At 32.3% G+C, this 21,531-nt stretch overlaps 1 protein-coding gene across 2 annotated transcripts in view; it reads left to right on the top strand.

The window, feature by feature from the left end:
• Scfd1 (sec1 family domain containing 1) overlaps nt 1-21,531 on the top strand; it is a 91,331-nt gene that overhangs the window by 21,507 nt on the left and 48,293 nt on the right. For both annotated transcript variants that reach the window (XR_013439044.1, XM_078050267.1), the window contains exons 8-14: nt 921-976; nt 1,959-2,044; nt 4,477-4,576; nt 14,632-14,771; nt 17,346-17,436; nt 18,113-18,186; nt 18,868-18,949. Coding sequence is in view for 1 of the 2 variants with exons in the window: in XM_078050267.1 (XP_077906393.1) it covers nt 921-976; nt 1,959-2,044; nt 4,477-4,576; nt 14,632-14,771; nt 17,346-17,436; nt 18,113-18,186; nt 18,868-18,949 (629 nt within the window). In the remaining variant the exon portion in view is untranslated. The remainder of the gene's footprint in view (nt 1-920; nt 977-1,958; nt 2,045-4,476; nt 4,577-14,631; nt 14,772-17,345; nt 17,437-18,112; nt 18,187-18,867; nt 18,950-21,531) is intronic.

Genomic DNA, 21,531 nt, shown 5'->3' with positions numbered 1-21,531 from the left:
TTTAAACCTATATAACCTAGGCCATAAGAAGAAAACATCATTTTCAAAATCTTGCTAATATTCCATGTTTCTACATTAACAGTTGACAAGGTGTGTGTTCCTGTAGAGTCTAAAGTGACACAGCTTCAACATGTGATCATTACAGTGTTTTTAGTTTGTTTCAGTAGATTTCCAATGCAATGATTTTGTCTGCTACTTTAATATTTCAGCCTTTACTAACATGTATTGCAATAATAAAGGACAAGAGAAATTAAGAAGTCCAATGAGTTGATTTGGTAATCAGCTGAGGTGGCCCAATTTTAAGAACATTACACATGAAGAATATATTTTCTATTTTAAATTAGTGTTTTTTAAGAAGAAAATTCTCTGTTAAAAAAGATCCTCTGTTGTTAATTGGTAAAATAAAAAATTGCAATTCCAAACTGCAAAATTGGCTAAGGTCTTTTAATTCTTTGGGGTCAAATTAAACTGAAGTCTTTAAGAGTAAACTTATTCTTTGAAACTACCTGCAAGAGGTCAAAATGTTGATTTAGTCAATCTATTGGGGGGGTGGGAGGGAATCAGTGACACTGATTAGGTTACTTAAAAAATGTTTTTTTCATGAGTCCGTGTTTTCTTTATTAATGAGAAGATTCATTTCTGAAACATTACTTTTACTCAAGATTATAAATCCTTTTATGTAGCCTGAAATTATATACATCTATTTATTATATATTATGTTTTTTGTTTTGTTTGGGTTTTGTTGTTTTTGTTGTTGTAGTTTTTTATTTTGGCAAAATATATATATATATAAAACATAAATTTACCATTTTAACCATTTTCAAATGTTTTTCTTTTTATGTATGTTTTGATGATGTATTTTATAAACATCCATTTTAATTGTGAGCCAAGATCATCACTAACATTTATTGTTAAAATAGGTGCTGTTCCTATCATCAGATGTTCAAGAGGAACAGCAGCAGAAATGGTGGCTGTGGTGAGTTTATGCAAATAGTACTTGGATATAAATAATACTGTGTGAATTGTTTCCCCATAAGTACCTCATGTGGTTTTGTTAATATTAAGCATTTGATTATTATAGGTTATATATTAAGTACCAGTGACATACTTTTGTTTTATTATATTTGGATTCCACAAAAGATTAAAAAAAGTAATCATTTTGTACTTCTATGTGACAAATTATTTACTCTAATGTACTACTCCAGCCTATTTCTTTTTTTACTAAAATATAAATTCCTCATTCAGCTTTGTATCTCCAAGCAGTATTTTACACTTATTTTTCTCCCAAATCATTTAATATTTAACTTCACTGAGCAGTAATTATTATGAAACCTGACCATTTTTAAAATAATGAAGTACATTTTAAAGCTATCCCATTCTCAGAGTAAAATATTCAGTATAAGTTGAACATTTCACAAATTTCATTTAAAGATTAAGGGAAAAAAAAGATAAAGAATTTCTGAAAAGGAAAAAGTCAAGTGTTATGGTAAGATAGGAAAACACATTAACATTTTGGAAGTAATATTATCCCAAATGAATCACTGACTAATGGAGGGCTGATTTCCTTTATATTCTTTATTTCTTGGGCCTGTCGCACCCTACACTACTCTTTCCATTCCCACCAACCCAAATGAGCATTTTCTTTGTGTAGACATCTTCCTTGGAACAACAGAGCCATGCTTAGGAAGAGAGGGTAGGTCATTATTGCAAAGTGTTTCCTGTACTGAAAGTAAAATTTGTGAAAAGTGCATATTCATGAAATGACCTGAGTCACTGTAAAAAAGATGTTGATATTTTTCAAGCAAAAGTTATAAGTTAAGCTAAAATATTTAAATTTTAGAATTGCTATTTTATAAAGAAATTCTAAACTTCTTGGTTATGAGACTTAAGAATAAAGTAAATTTCCCTACATAAAGTTAAAAGAGAGTTTTGAGTTAATTTACATTTTGATTTTTCAGAAACTAGATAAGAAACTTCGAGAAAATCTAAGAGATGCCAGAAACAGTCTTTTTACGGGTGACACACTTGGAGCTGGCCAATTCAGGTATTATGTTAGTTAAATACTTACAGGACTGAAAATAAAACATGTAGAAGTTTTGTTATTTTTCTTGTATAATAGAGTACCCTTATCCTTATAGTAGGAATTTGTTTCTTTTTAATCAGGATCAGAATTTTGACTCAGATAGTTCTTATTTATAAAAATGGAATTTTTTATTCAAACTATCTTCTTTTGATAGAAATTTCTATTACATCTTATCATCTAAGAGAATTTTTCTGTTTTATATGACCTTGAAGTTCAGAGCCATTTCAATTATTAAACCACAAGGTAATTTAAAAAGTGAGAAATTTTAAATACTTATTTGTTTCTACTTTTATTATTAAATTTCTGTTTTTACATTGCAATACTAATAGCTTATGTTTGCAAAGTATTTCTGTCATTGTTAACATTTCTAGCATATGTTAGTAATGCTAAAGTCACTGCTTAATTATTAGTGTTGTATTATAGTACATTTTGATTATTAGTAGTAATGGAGAATGTTGAAATGTAGTAAAGAAACCTGCTCAAAACAACAAAAAATTGTTTTGTTTTGTTTTTGTGGTAGTGGCCCATGGATGCTCTATCACTAAGCTACATCTCAGCCCTTTTTCATTTAAATTTTGGGACTAGGGCTTGCTACATTGCCCAAACAAGCCTTGAACTTGCTCTTGCTTCAGTACCAAATATCTCTAGGATTACAGGCATGCACCGCTATGTCCAGAATGCTGAGAATTACTTATAAAGAAGAGATAATATTTTTGGAAAATTAATTCTTACTCCTACTTTGGTGAACTAATGAGCTAGTGGGATGAGGAAGAGAAGTCCAGTGAAATGACTGCCCATTAGCAATACAATTTCATGATAAATGTTCATATATTTTATTTCGACCCAATTTTGATGGTTTCTATAGTCTTATATACTGCTGCTATAATTCATAGTTCACTCTAACATTGTGTTTCAATTGCTTGGGCCATCTTTATTCCCACATTATTTTAAATTGTTCTCTGATTTAATTGCTGGTCCTAAATATTCTTCAAAATTTTTCTCATTAAGCAGAGCAGAAACATCACATTTTTACCTGATTTTTGTAACCAGAAGTAGACATTATATTATCCTTACTTAATAATTGCCTTTTCATATAGCTGGGGCATAAGTCTTAGAAACTAACATCAAGGCACTATTTTTTTAAAAAATTTATTCATACCACAATATATTTGTCTTGTTTCTTAATTTGTTAGATGTGTTTTATTTTATTTTAATCAGCAACTTGTTGGACTGTTGTTAAATATACTTGAATCTACCCATAAGCTAGTGATTCTCAATCAGGGCACCTTTTGTATCCCACAGACATTTTGTGCAGAAACATGTCTGGTAGTCACAACTAGGTAAATGCTACTGGAATTTAGTGACATGCAATGCTAAAATTCCTAAAAGACAAACCTTCATAATGTCAGTAGTGCTTATGTAGGGAGGATGGTATACAGCAGGTTAAGAAACCCTGCTGTATACCATCCTCCCTTGCCTTCAACCTATCTCTGGAGTAATCAGTAATAGCAAGAGATGAGGGTGCCACTGTGACTGCCCAGTCAGTACAGTAGGCGTAAGTCCACTGACCTATGCCCAGAAAGGTGTAATGAGTTAGTAAAATGATCAGATTTATCTTGCAAAAGGAAATGTGTATACTTAATATACTCAGATAACAGTGACTTTTGAAACCTGGAGTGTACTTCTTTCTGATAACAATACCCCTCTGAACAGTATCTCTAAAACTTCTATAGACATCTGGTAACCAAATGACTTTGTGCCTCTGTTTTCTTTTAGTCTGTTCCTCATCTAAATTGTAATATAAAGTGTGTATGCCTTGTCTGTTAAGTGAGTACTTATATAATTAGATACCATTGTGGCTTAACTTTTTTGATTTAGTATATTATAATGGGATATGGGTTTTTGAGACTCTTTTCTAGAGTCCACTATTTTGGATTTGTATTTATAAAAAAAAAAAAGTTGTAATTCATAACTTGTTAAACTGTCAAACATCTGTGTAAATTTATAATATTCTATACTCTTTTTCATTTTTTTTCCTGAATCTGATAATATTTATTCCTTTTTGCCCTTTTTTGAAAAATGTGAAACTTATATCTGAGAAGACCAGCAACTTATTTTAACTACAAAAAATTATTTTGTAAAAGTATTTGTACGGATTATGTCCTTGAAGAAATTTCCTTGAGTAATACAGTCTAACATTATGCATAGGTTCTAAGTAATCCAAATCATTACCATAATTGACTGAATATATTCAAAAAATATTTTAAAGCAGAGTATTATGGAGTTCAAAATATTGTTTTTATCAAAATGGCATACACTACATAAAGAATTAGAAAATTTTAGATGTATACATTGCCATCAAGATTTATATGATTTTTTTAATATATTTACAGCTTCCAAAGGCCTTTATTAGTCCTTGTTGACAGAAACATAGATTTGGCAACTCCATTACACCATACTTGGACATATCAAGCACTGGTGCATGATGTACTGGTAAGAGGCTAAATGTAGCACCCATTACTGAAATGTGGTAATGTTTGAGTTGATATGGCTACAGAAACAAAGTTGTGAAGGATAAAGCTGAAAAATATGAAAAAATAAAATTAATGATGTTGATGCTAAAGAGTGAAGAATTAAAGTTTAAAATTCCAAATTTATGATCTTTATTATAGGATAAATTCATGGTATTGTTGACAGTGACGGGAAAAAATAATAAAGGAAAATGAACAACTATGTTTTTAGTTGTTAATTTTTCATACTCAGTAAGTTTTATCAAAATTAAAAGATGAGCTTTCCTAAGGAAAAAAACTGTAATTTCTCTCATTTCGGTAGGAGTCAGTTAAACCTCATTTTATGCTAAAATAAATAACTTTTTAAATATGTAATACTGGGGCTGGGGATGTGGCTCAAGCGGTAGCACACTCAGTTGGCATGCGTGCGACCCGGGTTCGATCCTCAGCACCACATACAAACAAAGATGTTGTGTCCGCTGAAAACTAAAAAATAAATATTAAAAAATTCTCTCTCTCTCTCTCTCTCTCTCTCTCTCTCTCTCTCTCTCTCTCTCTCTCTTTAAAATAAATAAATAAATATGTAATACTATGTTTTCTGAAATAATTCCCTATATCTAATTTTATGCTTAAAATAAAAAAAATTATATTTATCTATACTTATGTTCATCAATTAAATATTGTGTTTAGCATGTGATGTACACAGATAAATAAAACACAGCCTCTATCTTCAAAGGCAGTAGAAGGAAAGAAAATATATACACATATAATTTCAAGACACTGTAATAGAATGAGAATAGTCTCCATTTGATAGAAAATCAAAAGAAGTTTAAGAATTTGAACCCAAATCATTGACTCTATTATCAGCACTCTAGTTTACTAACTCCTAGCCCAGGCCTTTATGGATTATAGTATATAACAGTATCATTTTTAAAAGATTGCCTGGAATGCCACATAAACAGGAAATGAAAGATATGTAATAGATGATTTGGCTTAACAGTTCATTTCTTTGAAATCTAGATATTGCTCTAAAGGGTTTGTTTCAGTAAATCAGCTTTAAAATTACTGGCAGAAATTGGCCATTCTACATAATTCTTGGTCCTAGAATCCTATGCCATGACTCTAGAATGCCAAAGAAACACCAACTCAGTAGAGAGGGTGGAAAGAATCAGGAGAACTACCAAATTAAACCCCAAATAAGACGTAGAAGCTGGTGGTAGTATGTAAAGTAAGAGGTTGAGTAAGACTGATTCAGTTTAACCTATAATTGAGTGCCTACCTTTAACAGACATTTTAGATCCTGATTACAGCAATAACAAAGACACAAGTATTCCTCTTTCTGGAGCTTACATTCTAGTAAGAGATAAGAAGTAAAATAAACATTTCAGAAGGTGGAAAGAGCTTTGGAGGAGAATAAAGTAGATGATGGTGAATAGGATTTAAATTTTTAAATAGGGAAGATCTCTCTGAGTAAATGATATTTGAAAAAGATCTAAAAGGAGGTAAGGGCTAAATGATTATACAGTTATTTAGGAAAAGAACAATCTAGGCAGAAGGGCTCCAGATACGTTTGAAAGATGGGAAGGCAGGTAGGTAGCTGCACTAAAGTAAGAAATAAGGTTAAATAGGACACAGGAGACTGTATAACACAAGACATCTTAAAGATGGAGATGGTAAGGATATGATTATTTGATGACTATAAAGTATAGAATTGTCAGTGAGTTTAATGTGAAATCTAAAAGAAAGACCTCAAAGTTGACTTCAAATTTGACCCTTGCAAATGGAAAAATGTTTATTGGATGGAAAAGAAATGGAAGGGGGTATAAGATCTGATGGCTAAGAAGTCACCATTGCGTGCAGCAGTGTTAGGGTCATTTGGTGACTTGGGTATCCCACAGTGCAGGGCAAAACAATGACCAAAGTGACTTAAAAAGAGATTGGAAGGAGAAACATTTTAAACCTTTAAAGATTTTTTTTTTCCCCCTGTATAGGACAGCTGAGAAAGGCAGTGATTGCTGGATGGTTAATTTGAGTTTAGAAAAGGTTTTTAACTGAAAGACATTTGTGTACCAATGAGAATAATCAAAGAGGAACTGAATTAAAGCAAATTATATCCCATGCTTTTATAATTACGTTAAAATGAATCCTAATATCTATGTACAACTTAAAAGAGCCAATAAAAAATGATTTACAATTTTTTTAAAAGTTAATGATGCAGGAGATGCAAATGTACTGCAGGTGGCAGTGGTGAGTAATGTAGACCAGGATTTCTCAACCTTGGTTTTGGACCTGATCATTCTTTGTTGTGGGGGCTATCCCATACATTGTAGAATGTTTAGCATCAACCCTGGCCTCAATCCTCTATAATAGCGCCAATAGCATTCCCTAAGTTGTGAACTAAAGTGTCTTCACATATTGCTAAACATTCCTGGGGATGGGGTTTCCTAGAAGGAACAATTTTGTCCCTGATTGAGAACCACTATTACAGGCTGATAATCAGAGTTTCAAAACTAGAGTTGTTTTAGAGAAGAGAGTAAGTAAAGGATATTGGAGTAGCAAGGAAAATATCTAATCCAGTTCTAAGACCAGTGATATGAGCTGTATAAGAGGTTTAAAAACAAACAACAGAAAAGTATCTTCTCAAAAGTCTAAAAGGGCTAACTAGCTATTTGGTATTCACTTAGAGCAAAAAAGGTACGTAAGTTGGCAGGGGGTGTTCAAAATGAGAGGTTTTGTTGGTGACTGAGTGTGAGTTTCAGACGTTATAACAAAAGAATTTCAAGAGTTGGGTGAGAATGGGAGATGAGATATGAGGGTGTCAGGGGCTAAGGAGTTAATAGGCTTAGTGAGAAAGTATTAATGGTCTCCAACCATACTGGTTTGTGGAGCTGTGACTATTGAGTAGGAGCAAGAGGTGAGGGTCTTAGTGAGAGCGTACAGATTAGAGGCCACTTCTTCACTCTTGATGGTTGTGAAATAGAAATTATCCAGATCACTGAGATATTTAGGAATCATTTCAAATTCCTGAACTTGAAAGGTTCCTGACACCTTCTTGACTTCCTTCATGGAGGAAGTTAAAACATAAGATACTGTGAGTACAGGAGATGAGACACAGGTACAAATAATTTCAGTGTAAAGAAATATGCTGAGTCTTCTATCAGAAGAGAAAACTGAGATACGTAACTTAGGGCAGAGATTCCCAATACAGAACACTGCTAACTAATTCAGGTCCTTGATGAGGTTTCACTATTCCAGAATGAAATGAGAATAATGAGGAGTATTATTAAGAGGTTTTAAATTGGCCAATATACTAATTTTTATTTCCTAGTCTTTAAAATCAAAATTTTTTTCTATAAATAAAAAATGATGAAAGAAGACAACAAGGATTGTTTTTGTTTTAATCTTCACATAGTAAAAAGTTGTCAGTCTTTGAAGAGTTTGGTTATAATAAATGCACAACTTACAGTGACCTAATTCTATTCATTAATTTTAAAGCACTTTCTATATGTGAACAATAACCATGTTGTTTAAAAACCACTACTTTTTAAAGTTTCTTCAGTGCTCTTAAAATTCCTAATAATTATACCCTTTGCCTCCACAGGATGGAATAGAAGTTCTAGATTGAAAATGTTAACTTAAATGTTGCAGTTTGCTTTATTTATCAGATATCTTTGTCTAGAGGGGTTGGGGTTGTGGTCAGTGGTAGAGCGCTCACCTAGCACAGGAGAGGCCCTGGGTTCGATCCTCAGCACCACATAAAAATTAATTAATTAATTATAGTGTATTTGACTATGACTAAAAAATAAAGATCTTTAAAAATATATATCTTTGTATAGAAATCTGGACCATTGATAATTATTTATATATTAGACCCCAAAATCAACATCGAAAATTTAGACATCTTTCCTCTGTGTACCAATGAGAATAATCAAAGAAAGATGATTGTTTTCACTTAAAATAGGAAGTACACCCTTCTGATGAAAAGCTTTGCAATGCCCCTTTCCTTAACAGGACATAAAAAGTAAAATTAACAATTAGAAAATAGTGATTTCTTTTTTACTATATCTTGGTTGTGGGAGGGGTGGATTTGATTGTTAGCTGCAAAGAGTGCTAATTACCCTCAGAGGGGTGGATATTTCATCTTAGTATCTTTGTCTTTTCAAAGCTTGCGATTTCTTTTTATCTTTTTGTCTTCTGCTGACTCTTGCTATTTGAAACATTAAATCAGAATTTATACTAAAATATATAGGTAGTTTAATAAAATATATATTTTTGCCACTCAATACAACAGGAATTTGTTTCCAAATAAATATTTATTTTTAAAAGATTATCAGAAAATCAACACCCGTTCTCTTAAAGATGTGTAATTGTAATGCCATAGTATAGGTTGATGCTTTGGGTCCATGGTTGATGTTCTTTTGATCTACTAATTTTTATTACTATAAAACCTCATGGGCAGCTACTGTGGTGGCCTAGTTTTAAATATTTACCTAAAAGTATTTGTGGATAGGCAGTTTATACAGAAGGGATGTAGGCTGGGTAAAAGGCCAGAAGATATCTTTGATTGCATTTATATTTTTAAACGGGATCATTTCATTATATCTCCATATAGCTTGGATTAAATGTTTTATCTAAGTGAGAAAAGTATGTACTATTTACTTACTTACTTTCTTACTTATTGGTACTGGGGATTAAACCCCCAGGTGCTTATCTGCTGAGCCACATTTCCCGCCTTTTTTTTGTTGAGGGGTTGGTATTACCAGGGATTAAACTCAGAGGCATTCAATCAGTGAACCACATCCCCAACCCTATTTTGTATTTTATTTAGAGACAGGATCTCACAGAGTTGCTTAGCACCTTACTTTTGCTGAGGCTTACTTTGAACTCAAGATCCTCCTGCTTCAGCCCCACCCCACCCCGCAGCCACTGGGATTCCGTGCACTATTGCGCAGAGCTCACAGCCCTTTTTATTTTTCTATTTTGGACAGGGTCTTACTAAGTTGCTTTGACTGGCTTGGAACTTGAGATCTTCATTCTTCAGCCTCCCAAGTTGCTAGGATTACAGAAAGAATGCTTGATTTGTTATTTGTTAACTTTTAGAATGAGTTAATACCCTAACAGTCTTTAAAAGCAGTCAGTAAGGTGGTTGATTTTTTTTTTAATATTATTTTATGAACTAGGGAATTTTTATATCTGAAATATATACTTAACTATTGTAGTCATTCATTTTGATATACAAATTGTCTCATCTTTGGCTCATCCTAGCTTCAGTGTCATCTTGGCATGACCCTTTAGTCTTTGTTTGCTTACTTGTTCAGGTGTTAAAATTTTTCTGACTCATCACTTTCATTTTCTCTCCAGACTTGGACTAGGCCATTTCCCCAAAAGCCCTGGTTCCTTTAAATGGCAAATAGGGTTTAAATAACAATCTGGATTACTAGGATTGTTAATCTCTACTGGAATGTCTTTGCTTTAGGCATTTTCAGTGGTGAGAAAAATAGTACTTTATGGTCTTTCCCATTCTTTTTTTTAATATTTATTTTTTTTTAGTTGTAGTTGGACATAATACCTTTATTCCATTCATTTATTTTTATGTGGTGCTGAGGATTGAACCCAGGACCCCTGCACACGCTAGGCGAGCGCTCTACCGCTGAGCTACAATCCCAGCCCCTATCCCATTCTTTAGGAAAGAACCCATTTTGTTATAACTTTATTTATAAAAATACAGTAATGACCATTGATTCTTATACACAATTTAAAAGCATCAGTGTAGAACTCATCCTGTTTTATCTTAATGAGTATATTTTAATCTTGTTTTACTTGAGTTTTATTTGACAGACTGATTTGTATGAGCCAAAGAAACCATAACTGTTATGTAAATTAGAAACAATACAATTTAAAGCTCATGCCTCATCATCAAGAATGTTGTTTCTTCAGTCTCTCAAGAACAGTGTTAGTAGAATTACAGATTTATACAATTTTACCTGAAAGCCCACTGTATTTAAAATGAATGTATCTGTTGTGGAGTGATAGATGGCGAATAATGTGTAACTTGTGGTTCTCAAAGCTTCTGGACTCTTCTCATTGAGCGCAGTTATCCATGCTCACTGAAGTAGGAGATTGCTTAATAGTTGTATCTAATTGCTTTCTCAGTAAGAAATAGAATTTCAGTTTCTAAGAACTTCCTCTAAATTAGGTTTTTTAAGGCATAATCACTACTATTGACCTAGAACTGGTTCTGAAGCATTCAGGGACAGTAGAAATAAATTTAGACTACTTTTTGCTTAGGAACTAAAATTTCCCTTCATGGTTATTAGCTTTAGGGAAGAGCTTTGAAACATTAATTTTTCACATAATGCTTTAATTTCTCTCCCTCTGTCTCTCCTTCTCGCATGCATGTGTGCATACACACACACAAAAGAAAACATTTGAAATAGTTAACATGCAGTGCCTTTAGATTGAAACCCTGATGTATTAATCTATTGAATCATATCTTGTTTTTTAATTGCCTTTGACAAGAGGCAATGAAACTCCTAGTTTCTGTTTAGCTCTCATATCTTAAGTCTGAAGTAAATAACTGATTTAGAAGGGAAAGTATTTGCCTCTTCTGGAGAAAATGTACATAAGTCATCACACTTTTTCTTTATCATCTCTTCTCATACTGATGTTATCCCTAGTCTCCAAACTGACTCTTAAGGCAAAAATTTTCTCCAGAAAGTCACATTCCTTTTTGGAGTTCTCCTGAGGTTAATCTGCAGGGACAAGATAACATAGGTATTCATCTTCAAATGATTGAAGATGCATTTCCTTGCTTAGAGTAAGTTAGGAGCCAGAGCCTTAGGAGATGGTACAGCTGCTTTGTGGTTTCCTTTCCCAGTTATATGTTTTTCCCTGAACTGTGTTTTATTCTTCTCTCATTGCTTATTTTGATAGTTCAAATTAAAGGGTCTCCTTGGTATGAGCTGATGTCACCTGGATGTTTGTTTTATGCTGATATTTGATTTATGGCTCCAAACTACATCTGTTGAATTACTTAGCTGTTTATTCATGGCTATAATAGTTTTTGGAGTTTAAGGGGTAGTAAATTCTTGCCAAAATAAAAATTTGTATTTTACTTTGCATTTTTTCACATGTGTAATAAGTCTCAGCTCTGTATTAATAGGTGTCACCTCTGATATCCAAACATTAGCCATCTGTTGCTCTACCTATATCTGCTTTAACTCGTGAAAAGAAACAAGACTGTTAAAGACTTCTAGATATTTTTAGCATTTCCTGGTGGGATTTTTTTCCTTTTTTTAATATATATATATATATATGTATATATCAGGCATTGAACCTAAGGGCACTGAGCCATATCCCCAGCCCTTTTTTATATTTTATTTAAAGACAGGATCTCACTGAGTTGCTTAGGGCCTCACTAGGTTGTTGAGGCTGGCTTTGACCTTGCAATTCTCTTACTTCAGCCTACCAAGCTGCTGGGATTACAGGCATTTGCCACCATACTTGGCTCTGATGGAATTTATTTTTATCTGGGATTTTAGGCAATATTGTTCAGTCTTTTAAGTTGAAAAGATGGTGCTATCAGAAGGAACAGATTAGATTCTTCCATTCCAACCAATTCTGCTATCTTATTTGTGCATAATTGTTCAGTTGTGTTAACGTGATTGAATACAGCACAAGATGTACTAGTTTCCCAATTTTGAAGTTGGAAATTACTTTTCCTTTTTTGCCTTGTTATTATGCAAACAGTGGAAATGTTCTTGCTATTATGTTATTTCTTAGAACTCTTAACATCTTTTATTCCTTCATTATTTTGTGTTTTTAAGTATTCGGTCAATACTTATATAATAATATGCTCTCCTATTTTTAGAGCAATAATTTTACTAACTAGTTACTTCTATGTTGAATGAACTGTGTCATCACCATGGAAATTGTACTTCAATTTCCTACTAGAAATTCTTAGTATAGCTTAACCATTTAAATATGTTTCCCTTTTGTATCTTTTGTTTCCTTACATATTTTTTTAAAAGCTGGGCTTCTTTGTAGATGTACTGTAATATCTATTTATTTTTCATATTGTTTAAAGTATTTTCCCACAATTGTGCTATTTTTACTTTCTTCCTGTATTGGTTAATTTGCTATGCAAATTAAAGATTGGACAGAGGGATGGGAAACTGAGAGAAATTTTAAAAGATCACTGATGTTCTTGACCTCTGATAACATGAAAAATCTATAGGAAAGACAATAATAACAGGTTGAAATATAACATGATATACTCTTTTTTTTTTTTTGTCATCCCAACCATTTTTTTGCAACTCTCTCTAGTCTTTAAAAGCCAATTTATACCACCTAAGATTACCCAGATTCTACCCTGCAAGGATTTCTAGTGAAGGAATCTGATTCCAAGTAGTGTTGCTCTTTCTAATAAAGCAGCCCTCTAAAATCACTCTACCTAGGTTTTAATCGTGTTTTTCCCACATATTTCTGCATAACCTGGGAAATAAATTTCTTCCTCTATGCTTTAGGTTTTTGTTTTTTTCATTTTTGAAATGGAAATTTTTTTCTTTCTGAGGCTTATTGTGAGGATCAGAAAACTTATACAAAGTGCTGAGAATAGTGCCTTACACATAAAAGGTACCTAATCTTTAGAGATTTTTCTCCTTAATGGATTTCACACATATATGCAAAGGCTGCCTCATTGTTCTTATAATTTATTTGATAGAAAATAGATGTGTTACTTCACTGTGGCAGTTAGACATCCACATATTTCATTCTTTTTTATGTCAAAGGGGAAAGCTTGGAGGAAATAAGCTGTTGTAAAAGATTTGAGAAAGTTTCAGAGTATACTCAAAGTATCTAGAGTCAGTATTGAACCTTATTTTATTAGAGGAGATTAAATTGTGTTCAATATATTTAAGTTGCCAAGACTTAGAATAATCATTAATATATATAATACCTTAGAACTAAGATAATTATATCACATTTCTCCACATAGTTTCTTTATTGCGTATTATTCTTTTACTCACTTGTTTATAGCCATGTTTTATCTCTTTAACTCACATTCTTGAACAGAGTTGACCCATAAAATACTGCAGGAAGGGAATTAAGAAGAGGATGAAGGAATAGAGAAATAATTACTTTTATTTTTGTCTACTTTATGTTTGTTTTTTGAGAAAGGGGGGAAAAAAATCAAGCCACTCATTAAGTGAAATTAGTCCCAAGCAGAAAACCTTAACAACTACTGGTCTGACTGGCTGTTAGAATATATGTGAAAGGGAATGCTATTATTATTATTTTTTAATATTTATATATTTTTAGTTGTATTGGACATAATACCTTTTTTATTTATTTTTATGTGGTGCTGAGGATCGAACCCAGGGCCTTGCATGTGCTGGGCGAGTGCTCTACTGCTACTGCTAAACCACAACCCCAGCCCAGAATACTATTATTTTCTTATTATTATTATACATTCTACCTTAATTTTTAAATTTAATCAGTCAAGAAACATCAGAATACTAAGATTCCACAAGAGTTTTAAAATTATTGTTAAGAAGGTTTTTTACTGGAAACAACCAAGCATCAAGAGGCCTGTTCAAGTAAATTGATAGAGCCAATCATTGGACTAATTTGTGTAGCCATGGTAAAGATAAAGTAGCTATACCTACAGAGCTTTAAAATATATTAAATGGGAAAAAAGGGGCAAATTATATATGTATGTTATAATCCCATTTTAAAGTAAACCTAAGAGCTATCCAAATGCATATTTTTAGAAGGATACATAGAACCTTAACATGATTTTTCTCTTTATGTTTGAATTTAATCTCATGTATCTACTACTTCCATTAAAATTCATAATGAAAAGTGCATTTGAATATAACAAAAGTTTGGAAGGATGTCTTTTAAATTTTAGATCTGTATTTTATCCTTGTAAATATTAGCAAGGGCAGCAAGAATCTGTTTTATTTTCCTTGTTGTGGGAAATGTTATGGCTGTTAAACTCAGAAAATAGTTATTTAAAACAGTATTACTTTTCCCTAGGATTTCCACTTAAACAGAGTGAATTTGGAAGAATCTACAGGAGTGGAAAACTCTCCAGCTGGTGCTAGACCAAAGAGAAAAAACAAGAAATCTTATGATTTAACTCCAGTTGATAAATTTTGGCAGAAACATAAAGGAAGGTAAATATCAATAAGTAAAAGATTCACCACTTAAAGAGAAATTAAGATGTCATCTAGCCAGTTGAATTTGAGAAAAATATCCAAAGGGTCATAATGGTTCATTCACATAATGAGCAGAAGCTATAATTAATGTCCTTGATTCTTCTCCATTCCTGTTTTTTGTTTTGTAGGGACTATTTCTCTTTTCACTAAGCTTATCCCATATGATTTTGAACATTCCTCAGATTAATAGAAGAATGCTATTTGTCAACAATTATGTAAATATATTATTTGTTATTTTTAGTTTTTAATATATCTATGTAAATATACATCTATCTACAGCCTCAATATAGCTATTCTTTTGGGCCTTGTTTTATATTTACATTTGAAGAGATGTAGATGTGGTTCAACATGCAGTGGCTGTGTGTGTGTGTGTGTGTGTGTGTGTGGTTTAAACATTTACAGCTTTGTAAAAAAACAACTACAAGTTTGGTGTGGTAGCCCACACCTATAATCCCAGCAGATTGGGAGGCTGAGGCAGGAAGATCATGAGTTCAAAGCTAGCCTCAACAAAAGCGAGGCACTAAGCAACTAATCAAGACCCTGTCTCTAAATAAAATACAAAATAGGGCTGAGATGTGGTTCATTGGTCAAGTGCCCATAAGTTTAATCCCCAGTACCAAAAAAAAAATTAAAATTAAAAACTAAAAAAGAAGAAAGCCTAGGGATGTGGCTCAGAGGTTAAGCACCCCTAGGTTCAATTCCAAGTATCCCAAAAACAAAAAAAAAAACACAACTGGAAAATCATATTGCTATAATAGAAATCTTCAGAGAAAAGAAATTGTCTTTCTGGCTATGGCAGTTTTAGGTGTTTTACTTTAAATAATTTCTTTCCTTTGAAATTTCATAGTTTATATTCCTTCAAGAATGCTAAAGTACAAAACATTACATTTCATTAGAGAGGCATTTTTGTGGAGGATACAAAATATTTTGAAGTTGACATTTCCTAATAGAGAAGAGCTTAAGAGAAAAGATCCCTTAATTCAAATAGGGAGATTTTGAATATTTTTTACATGATATGTTTAGGAACAAATTAAAAGATGATTTGAATAGTAGGAACTTGATGTTTTCAAGTAACAATAGCCCTTTTGCCCTGAAAATTGTACTGCAATAAAAATGTGAACACAAAGACACTGGGAGATGCCATAGAGTTAAATATATGACTTAACCTCTCTGAGCTTTATTTTCTTATCAGTAAAATAGAGAGATGATAATTCTACCTTTTGCTCCAATATCTCAGAAGATTTTTAAGAAGATTGAGATAGTGAATATAAAGAAATTTGTAAAGTCTAGGGTAGAACTCAGTTCTGACAGATCCCAAAGTGCCTTGTCTTAACTATTAATGATAACCACCCAACAAACTGGTTATGATTAAATAAAATAACAGAGATAAGTACTTAACATAGCATTTGATACACAGTAAACACTCAATAAATGTAAGCAGTTACTATTCTTCATTATCTCTGAGATCTGAAAATATGAGAGATTTTGAGGATCATGGATTTCACCCAGTACATTTTACAAATGGGAAAGGGTAAGAGCTTTCCTAAAAGTAGTTTTCATTATAATTAGATCAAAAACTTCTAACTCTACACTAGAGTGCTAAGGCCTTAATGCTGTTTTTTGCCAAAGACCACTGGAGCTGGGTAAGTGCCTATGGTTGTCAGGTAAAATTGGACTATGTTCTGAATCTTTTCCAGACTCATCTTTTCTGCCAGTCTCCATTGGACAAAATGTGCTGATCATTAGTGAGATATTTCAGTTGTCAGGGTTAAGGAGGGGAGGCAAGGTTTTTATTTCATTGCTAATAAGATATAACCTTTTCTTAAAGGAGAAAAGGCTCTTGCCTTCCTTAAAGCTATAGATGAAAAATACTCTTTTTACATTTTATCCTCAACATGTGTTTTGAAGTCTATGTAAATTATTGCTGAACAGCACTTCCCTGGAGGACAATAACAGGCTTTAGGTCCACCAAAACTATGATTCAAGTACTATTTTTACCAATAAGGATATTAAAAGTACTGAGTTACAAAGGCGTTTATTTTTGTTCTAATAGAGTATAGGTGAAGGGAAAATGCAATCTCACTATTGAAAAGAATAGAAGTAAATTTTATATTTGTTTAGATTTATAAGTATTATGATATACATTTTATAGTACAAGGTTTTCTACGGTGCTGTTATACCACTGAACTACTTACATTCCCCCCCCCTTCTTTGTTTTGTGTTTTTCTTTATTCTGAGGCAGGGTTTGTTTCTCTAAGTCTCCCAGTCTGACCTCTAAATTTTCTATCATCCTGCTGAGTCTCTCAAGTCCCTGAGATTATAGGTTATGCACCTAAGTGCCCCATTTATCATAAAGATTACATATATAGTTTTATTTGTGTTGAACATTCTCTGACCATGTTATATATAAAATATATTCAAATACATATGAGTCCATTTAAAATAATACTAAATATCCATTGTATATATTTCAGAATCCACACAAAAATCAGTCTTTCAGTGTCATAGTTTCTCTTGTGCATATTGTTTTAGTCCATTCCCAGAAGTTGCAGAATCCGTTCAGCAAGAACTAGAATATTATAGAGCACAAGAAGATGAGGTCAAACGTCTTAAAAGCATTATGGTAAGATCTTCTTTGCTTTCTAAGTATTATAGGGAAGAGGAAGGGCATCTAAAAGGATAAAGAGGTTTGCTTTTTTTTTTCTCTAAAGTTCAAGGCAATTTATTGCTTTAATAACAGGAAATTATTTTCAATTTATTTAAGCAGTCTTTTTCAAAAAGAAACCTAATATTGAGATCAAAATTTGTTTAAAAAGGAGCTGGGGATATAGCTCAGTTGGTAGAGAGCAAGTTGTTTAAAGAATAATATGAAGTTATGATATGAAAAATATATACAATGTGACTTTAGAGACATATCTTCAGTATTCCTCAATCTACCATACTTCAATCCAGCTTCAGATTTCAACTACACTCTTTATACTGTGTGTACTGTGTGATTGCTGGCAAGTCTCTATAGACTTGCTTTCTTGCTGATCCATAATTTATTTCTCTGGACATGCTTCCTTGCTGACCATAAATTTACTTAGTCAACCATTTATTAAACTGGTGGTGACTAGAAATTTTCTGTGACTGTCAGAAACACATGTGCTTCTGTGTTATCCTAGAAGAGAAGAATAGTTATCCTAGGTAACCTAAATTTTATTGTTTGTCAGTAATCTTAGGAATGTGTTGATTTTTATGCTTGAGCCTGGAGATTTTTAATAGTTTTACTAAAACTTTATTTTTTTTCCCCTTCCCAGGGTCTAGAAGGGGAAGATGAAGGAGCCATAAGTATGCTTTCTGACAATACTGCTAAGCTAACATCAGCGGTTAGGTATGCAGTATATCCTCTTCAGTGTCTTTCTGTTATTAAATTTATTTGGGAGGTTATAAATGATTAACATTTTTAATAACAGGAAATAGTAGGTAAAAGCAAATACACCTGTAAGCTAAAAGAACTAAATTATGCTTTTAACATGTTTAAGCTGATTTCAGTTCCAACTTAGAACAAAACATTTGCTTCTTTCACCAATTAGAAATATGAGATGGGGATAATTTTACTAAGAAAAGAAAACGGTATTAACGAGAAAGTAGGGCAAATTGTTGTTAATTTTACTGTTGTAGCCAGTTTTCTTAATTGAAGGTTAAGGAATTTTTATTACTTTGAATGCCGTCAAGAGGAAGAGGATTATTCTATGTTTTAGAAATATAGATAAAAGTGTATTTCCATTAATTTTAGTCAAAACTTTAGGAGCAGAAAGTGAAATGGTAGAAATAATATTTGGGACCTAGATTATTTTTAAATGAGAAGCATTTCAGCTGTATTAAAGTAATGCATTCTGTATGTGTTCTAGCCTGGAGATTAAATTCAGTTGGTAATTTAATATGTCATTTTTGTCACTATTTCAGTGTTCTGATTTTCCTTGGAGAAAAAAACAGGCATGGGTTTTATTAGAGACTATAACATTTTCTTAGAAAATTTTATGGTTAATTTTCCACTTTTTGGTACTTGTAGTTCTCTGCCAGAACTCCTTGAAAAGAAAAGACTTATTGATCTTCATACAAATGTTGCTACTGCTGTTTTAGAACATATAAAGGTAAATTTAACTTTCCCCTCACAATATGACTTGTGTTTGCATAAAGTTTATAATTATACTTTGTAAGATGCTTTCATATTCATCCTCATTTATCCCTCACAGTAACACTATGAAGTATAATTCTAGAAGGTAGCAATATTTTGTTTTGTTTTGTTTTGTTTGTAAATAAGGAAACTTAAGAACCCGGAAAAATAAATGATATGCCTAAGAAAATCATCTTAATGAATAGAAATTAGGATCTGTGATATTTCTGTTATGTTGCACTTCCTTAATACTGTCTCTGAACATCTTACTCCATTAATAATTAATAGTAATGAAGATTTAGAAATCCTTTTTGCTATAGTACTATCTAAAATACATATCAGGGACTGGGGCTGCGGTTCAGTGGCAGAGCACTTGCCTTGCATTTGTGAGGTACTAAGTTCAATCCTCAGCACCACATAAAAATAAACAAATAAAATAAAGACATACTGTCCATCTACAACTACAAAAAAATTTAATAAAATAAATTACATATCATTTTATATGAGTTGGGATTTTAGATGAATCTTTTAACATTAAAGCTTCTTATTTTCTCTCATTAGAGGTGATTTATTTTAAAACAAATAAATTGGAGCTTCGAAACATTGTTATCATAGTTTTTTCTCTCATTACCTTATTCATGATTACCACTTGTCAGCTTACTTGTCCATTAGTATTCTACTGTCACTTTTTTCTCTAGACATGGAGCTGAATTTCAATGGCAAATTGACTATGCTAAGACTTGGTTATTACTATACTAACTTCAACATTTCTTTAATATGATTTATTTGAAACTGCTTTAAAAGATGAATATAATTGGACCTATCAAAGTTGATACTATCTTGATTTATGCAGGATTTAAATGTTTTATTTTTTTAATGACTTTAAAACTCATAGAACATTGGAAAGGAATTCATATAGATAGATAATGAACATTGTGCAGCATAGATTTTTAAACCTGAATAATTTCTATTAAGCTGACAGCCTAATATTTTCTTTGCTCCACATATTTTTTTTGCAGGGGAAAGGGGCTTCAGGGATTGAACTCAGGGGCACTCAACCACTTAGCCACATCCCCAGCCCTTTTTTGTATTTTATTAGAGACAGAGTCTCACTGAGTTTTTTAATTTTAATACCTTACCATTGCTGAGGATGACTTTGAACTCACAAGCTTCCTACCTCAGCCTCCCGAGCTGCTGGGATTATAGGCATGCACCACCACACCCAGCTTTTGCTCCATATCTTGATATTGATGCTTGATATTTTTCATGTACATACAGGAATAGAAATAAAATTGTGTAGTCTGAATAGTATATAATTGTGCTAATGTTTTCAGTTCCATATGTAATACTTCTGGAAAATGGCAAAAAGCTGTTCCAATATGTTTACTTGAGATCATTGTCTATTAGAAAGAGAACATGCTATATAAAACCAGATAAAATAAAACAACTCTTATTGAGAATTTTCTTCTATAGGAGAAAAAGGTTTTGCTTACAAGGCTATATAGGAAGACTGAATCTAATGCAGAAAGTAAAACTTTGCTTCCCTAAAAAAATAGAAATAGGGTCTAGTTTACATCTATTTTACTATGATTATATAATTAGGGCCCTATGATCCATTTAACAAATATTTTTGAGTATTTCCTGTGTGCCAGGCACTGTGCTAAGTACTGGGTGCAAATAGACAATTAACAAATTCTAGGAAGTTGTTAATGGTCCTGTGAGCACTTTGATACTTAAGCTGTTCTCTATATTTTCTTTGATTTAATGGGTTTTTTGTTTTGTTTTTCCATTATCAAAAATTTATTAATTATTTTTTAAAATATTTTTTTAGTTGTATATGGACACAATATCTTTAATTTTATTTATTTTTATGTGGTGCTGAGGATCAAACCCAGGGCCTCACATGTGTAAGACATGCACTCTACCACTAAGCTACAACCCCAACCCAGTTTATTAATTCTTATATTTTACTTTCTGACTTCAGTTCTCCCAGCTATAAAATAGGGAAAATGCCAGACTCAGCTCCTGATACCAAATAAAGTTGCATGAACCAAAGTGACTAATTACTATGAAAAGTACAGTTTAATCTTATTCATGAAACCTTACAAACATTATTTTTCCACAAATATATATGAACATACTCTTTAAAATAGGGCAGGGATAAAGGCCTATGGTTTCAGAAAATTTTGGTTAAAGTAATATACTTACTCAGTCATATTTGTTGACCATGTGTATTGTCTTGGGCCCTAAAGACAAATAGTAGTACAAAACATTCTCTTCTCTTGAAGCTTATGTTATAGTGACAATAAGCAGAATAAACAAAGTAGAAAGCAGCATAAATTCTGCTTTTAGGTGGTGTAAGAATAACAAAAAGAGTGATATGAGGCAATAGAGAATGACTGTGAGAGACCTGCCTTTCTGGAATTAAGTAATTAGGAAATCACCTTTGATGATGTGATATTTGAGTTGAGTCCTGAATCATGAAATAGAGCCAGTTAGTGAAGATCTCAGAGCCAGAGGGAATAATAAATGCAAAGGCCTTAAGACAGATTTGATATA

This window comes from Ictidomys tridecemlineatus, chromosome 5 (genome assembly GCF_052094955.1).
Source record: "Ictidomys tridecemlineatus isolate mIctTri1 chromosome 5, mIctTri1.hap1, whole genome shotgun sequence".
NCBI classification, from domain to species: Eukaryota; Metazoa; Chordata; class Mammalia; order Rodentia; family Sciuridae; genus Ictidomys; species Ictidomys tridecemlineatus.
This window is presented reverse-complemented; position numbering and strand designations above follow the sequence as displayed.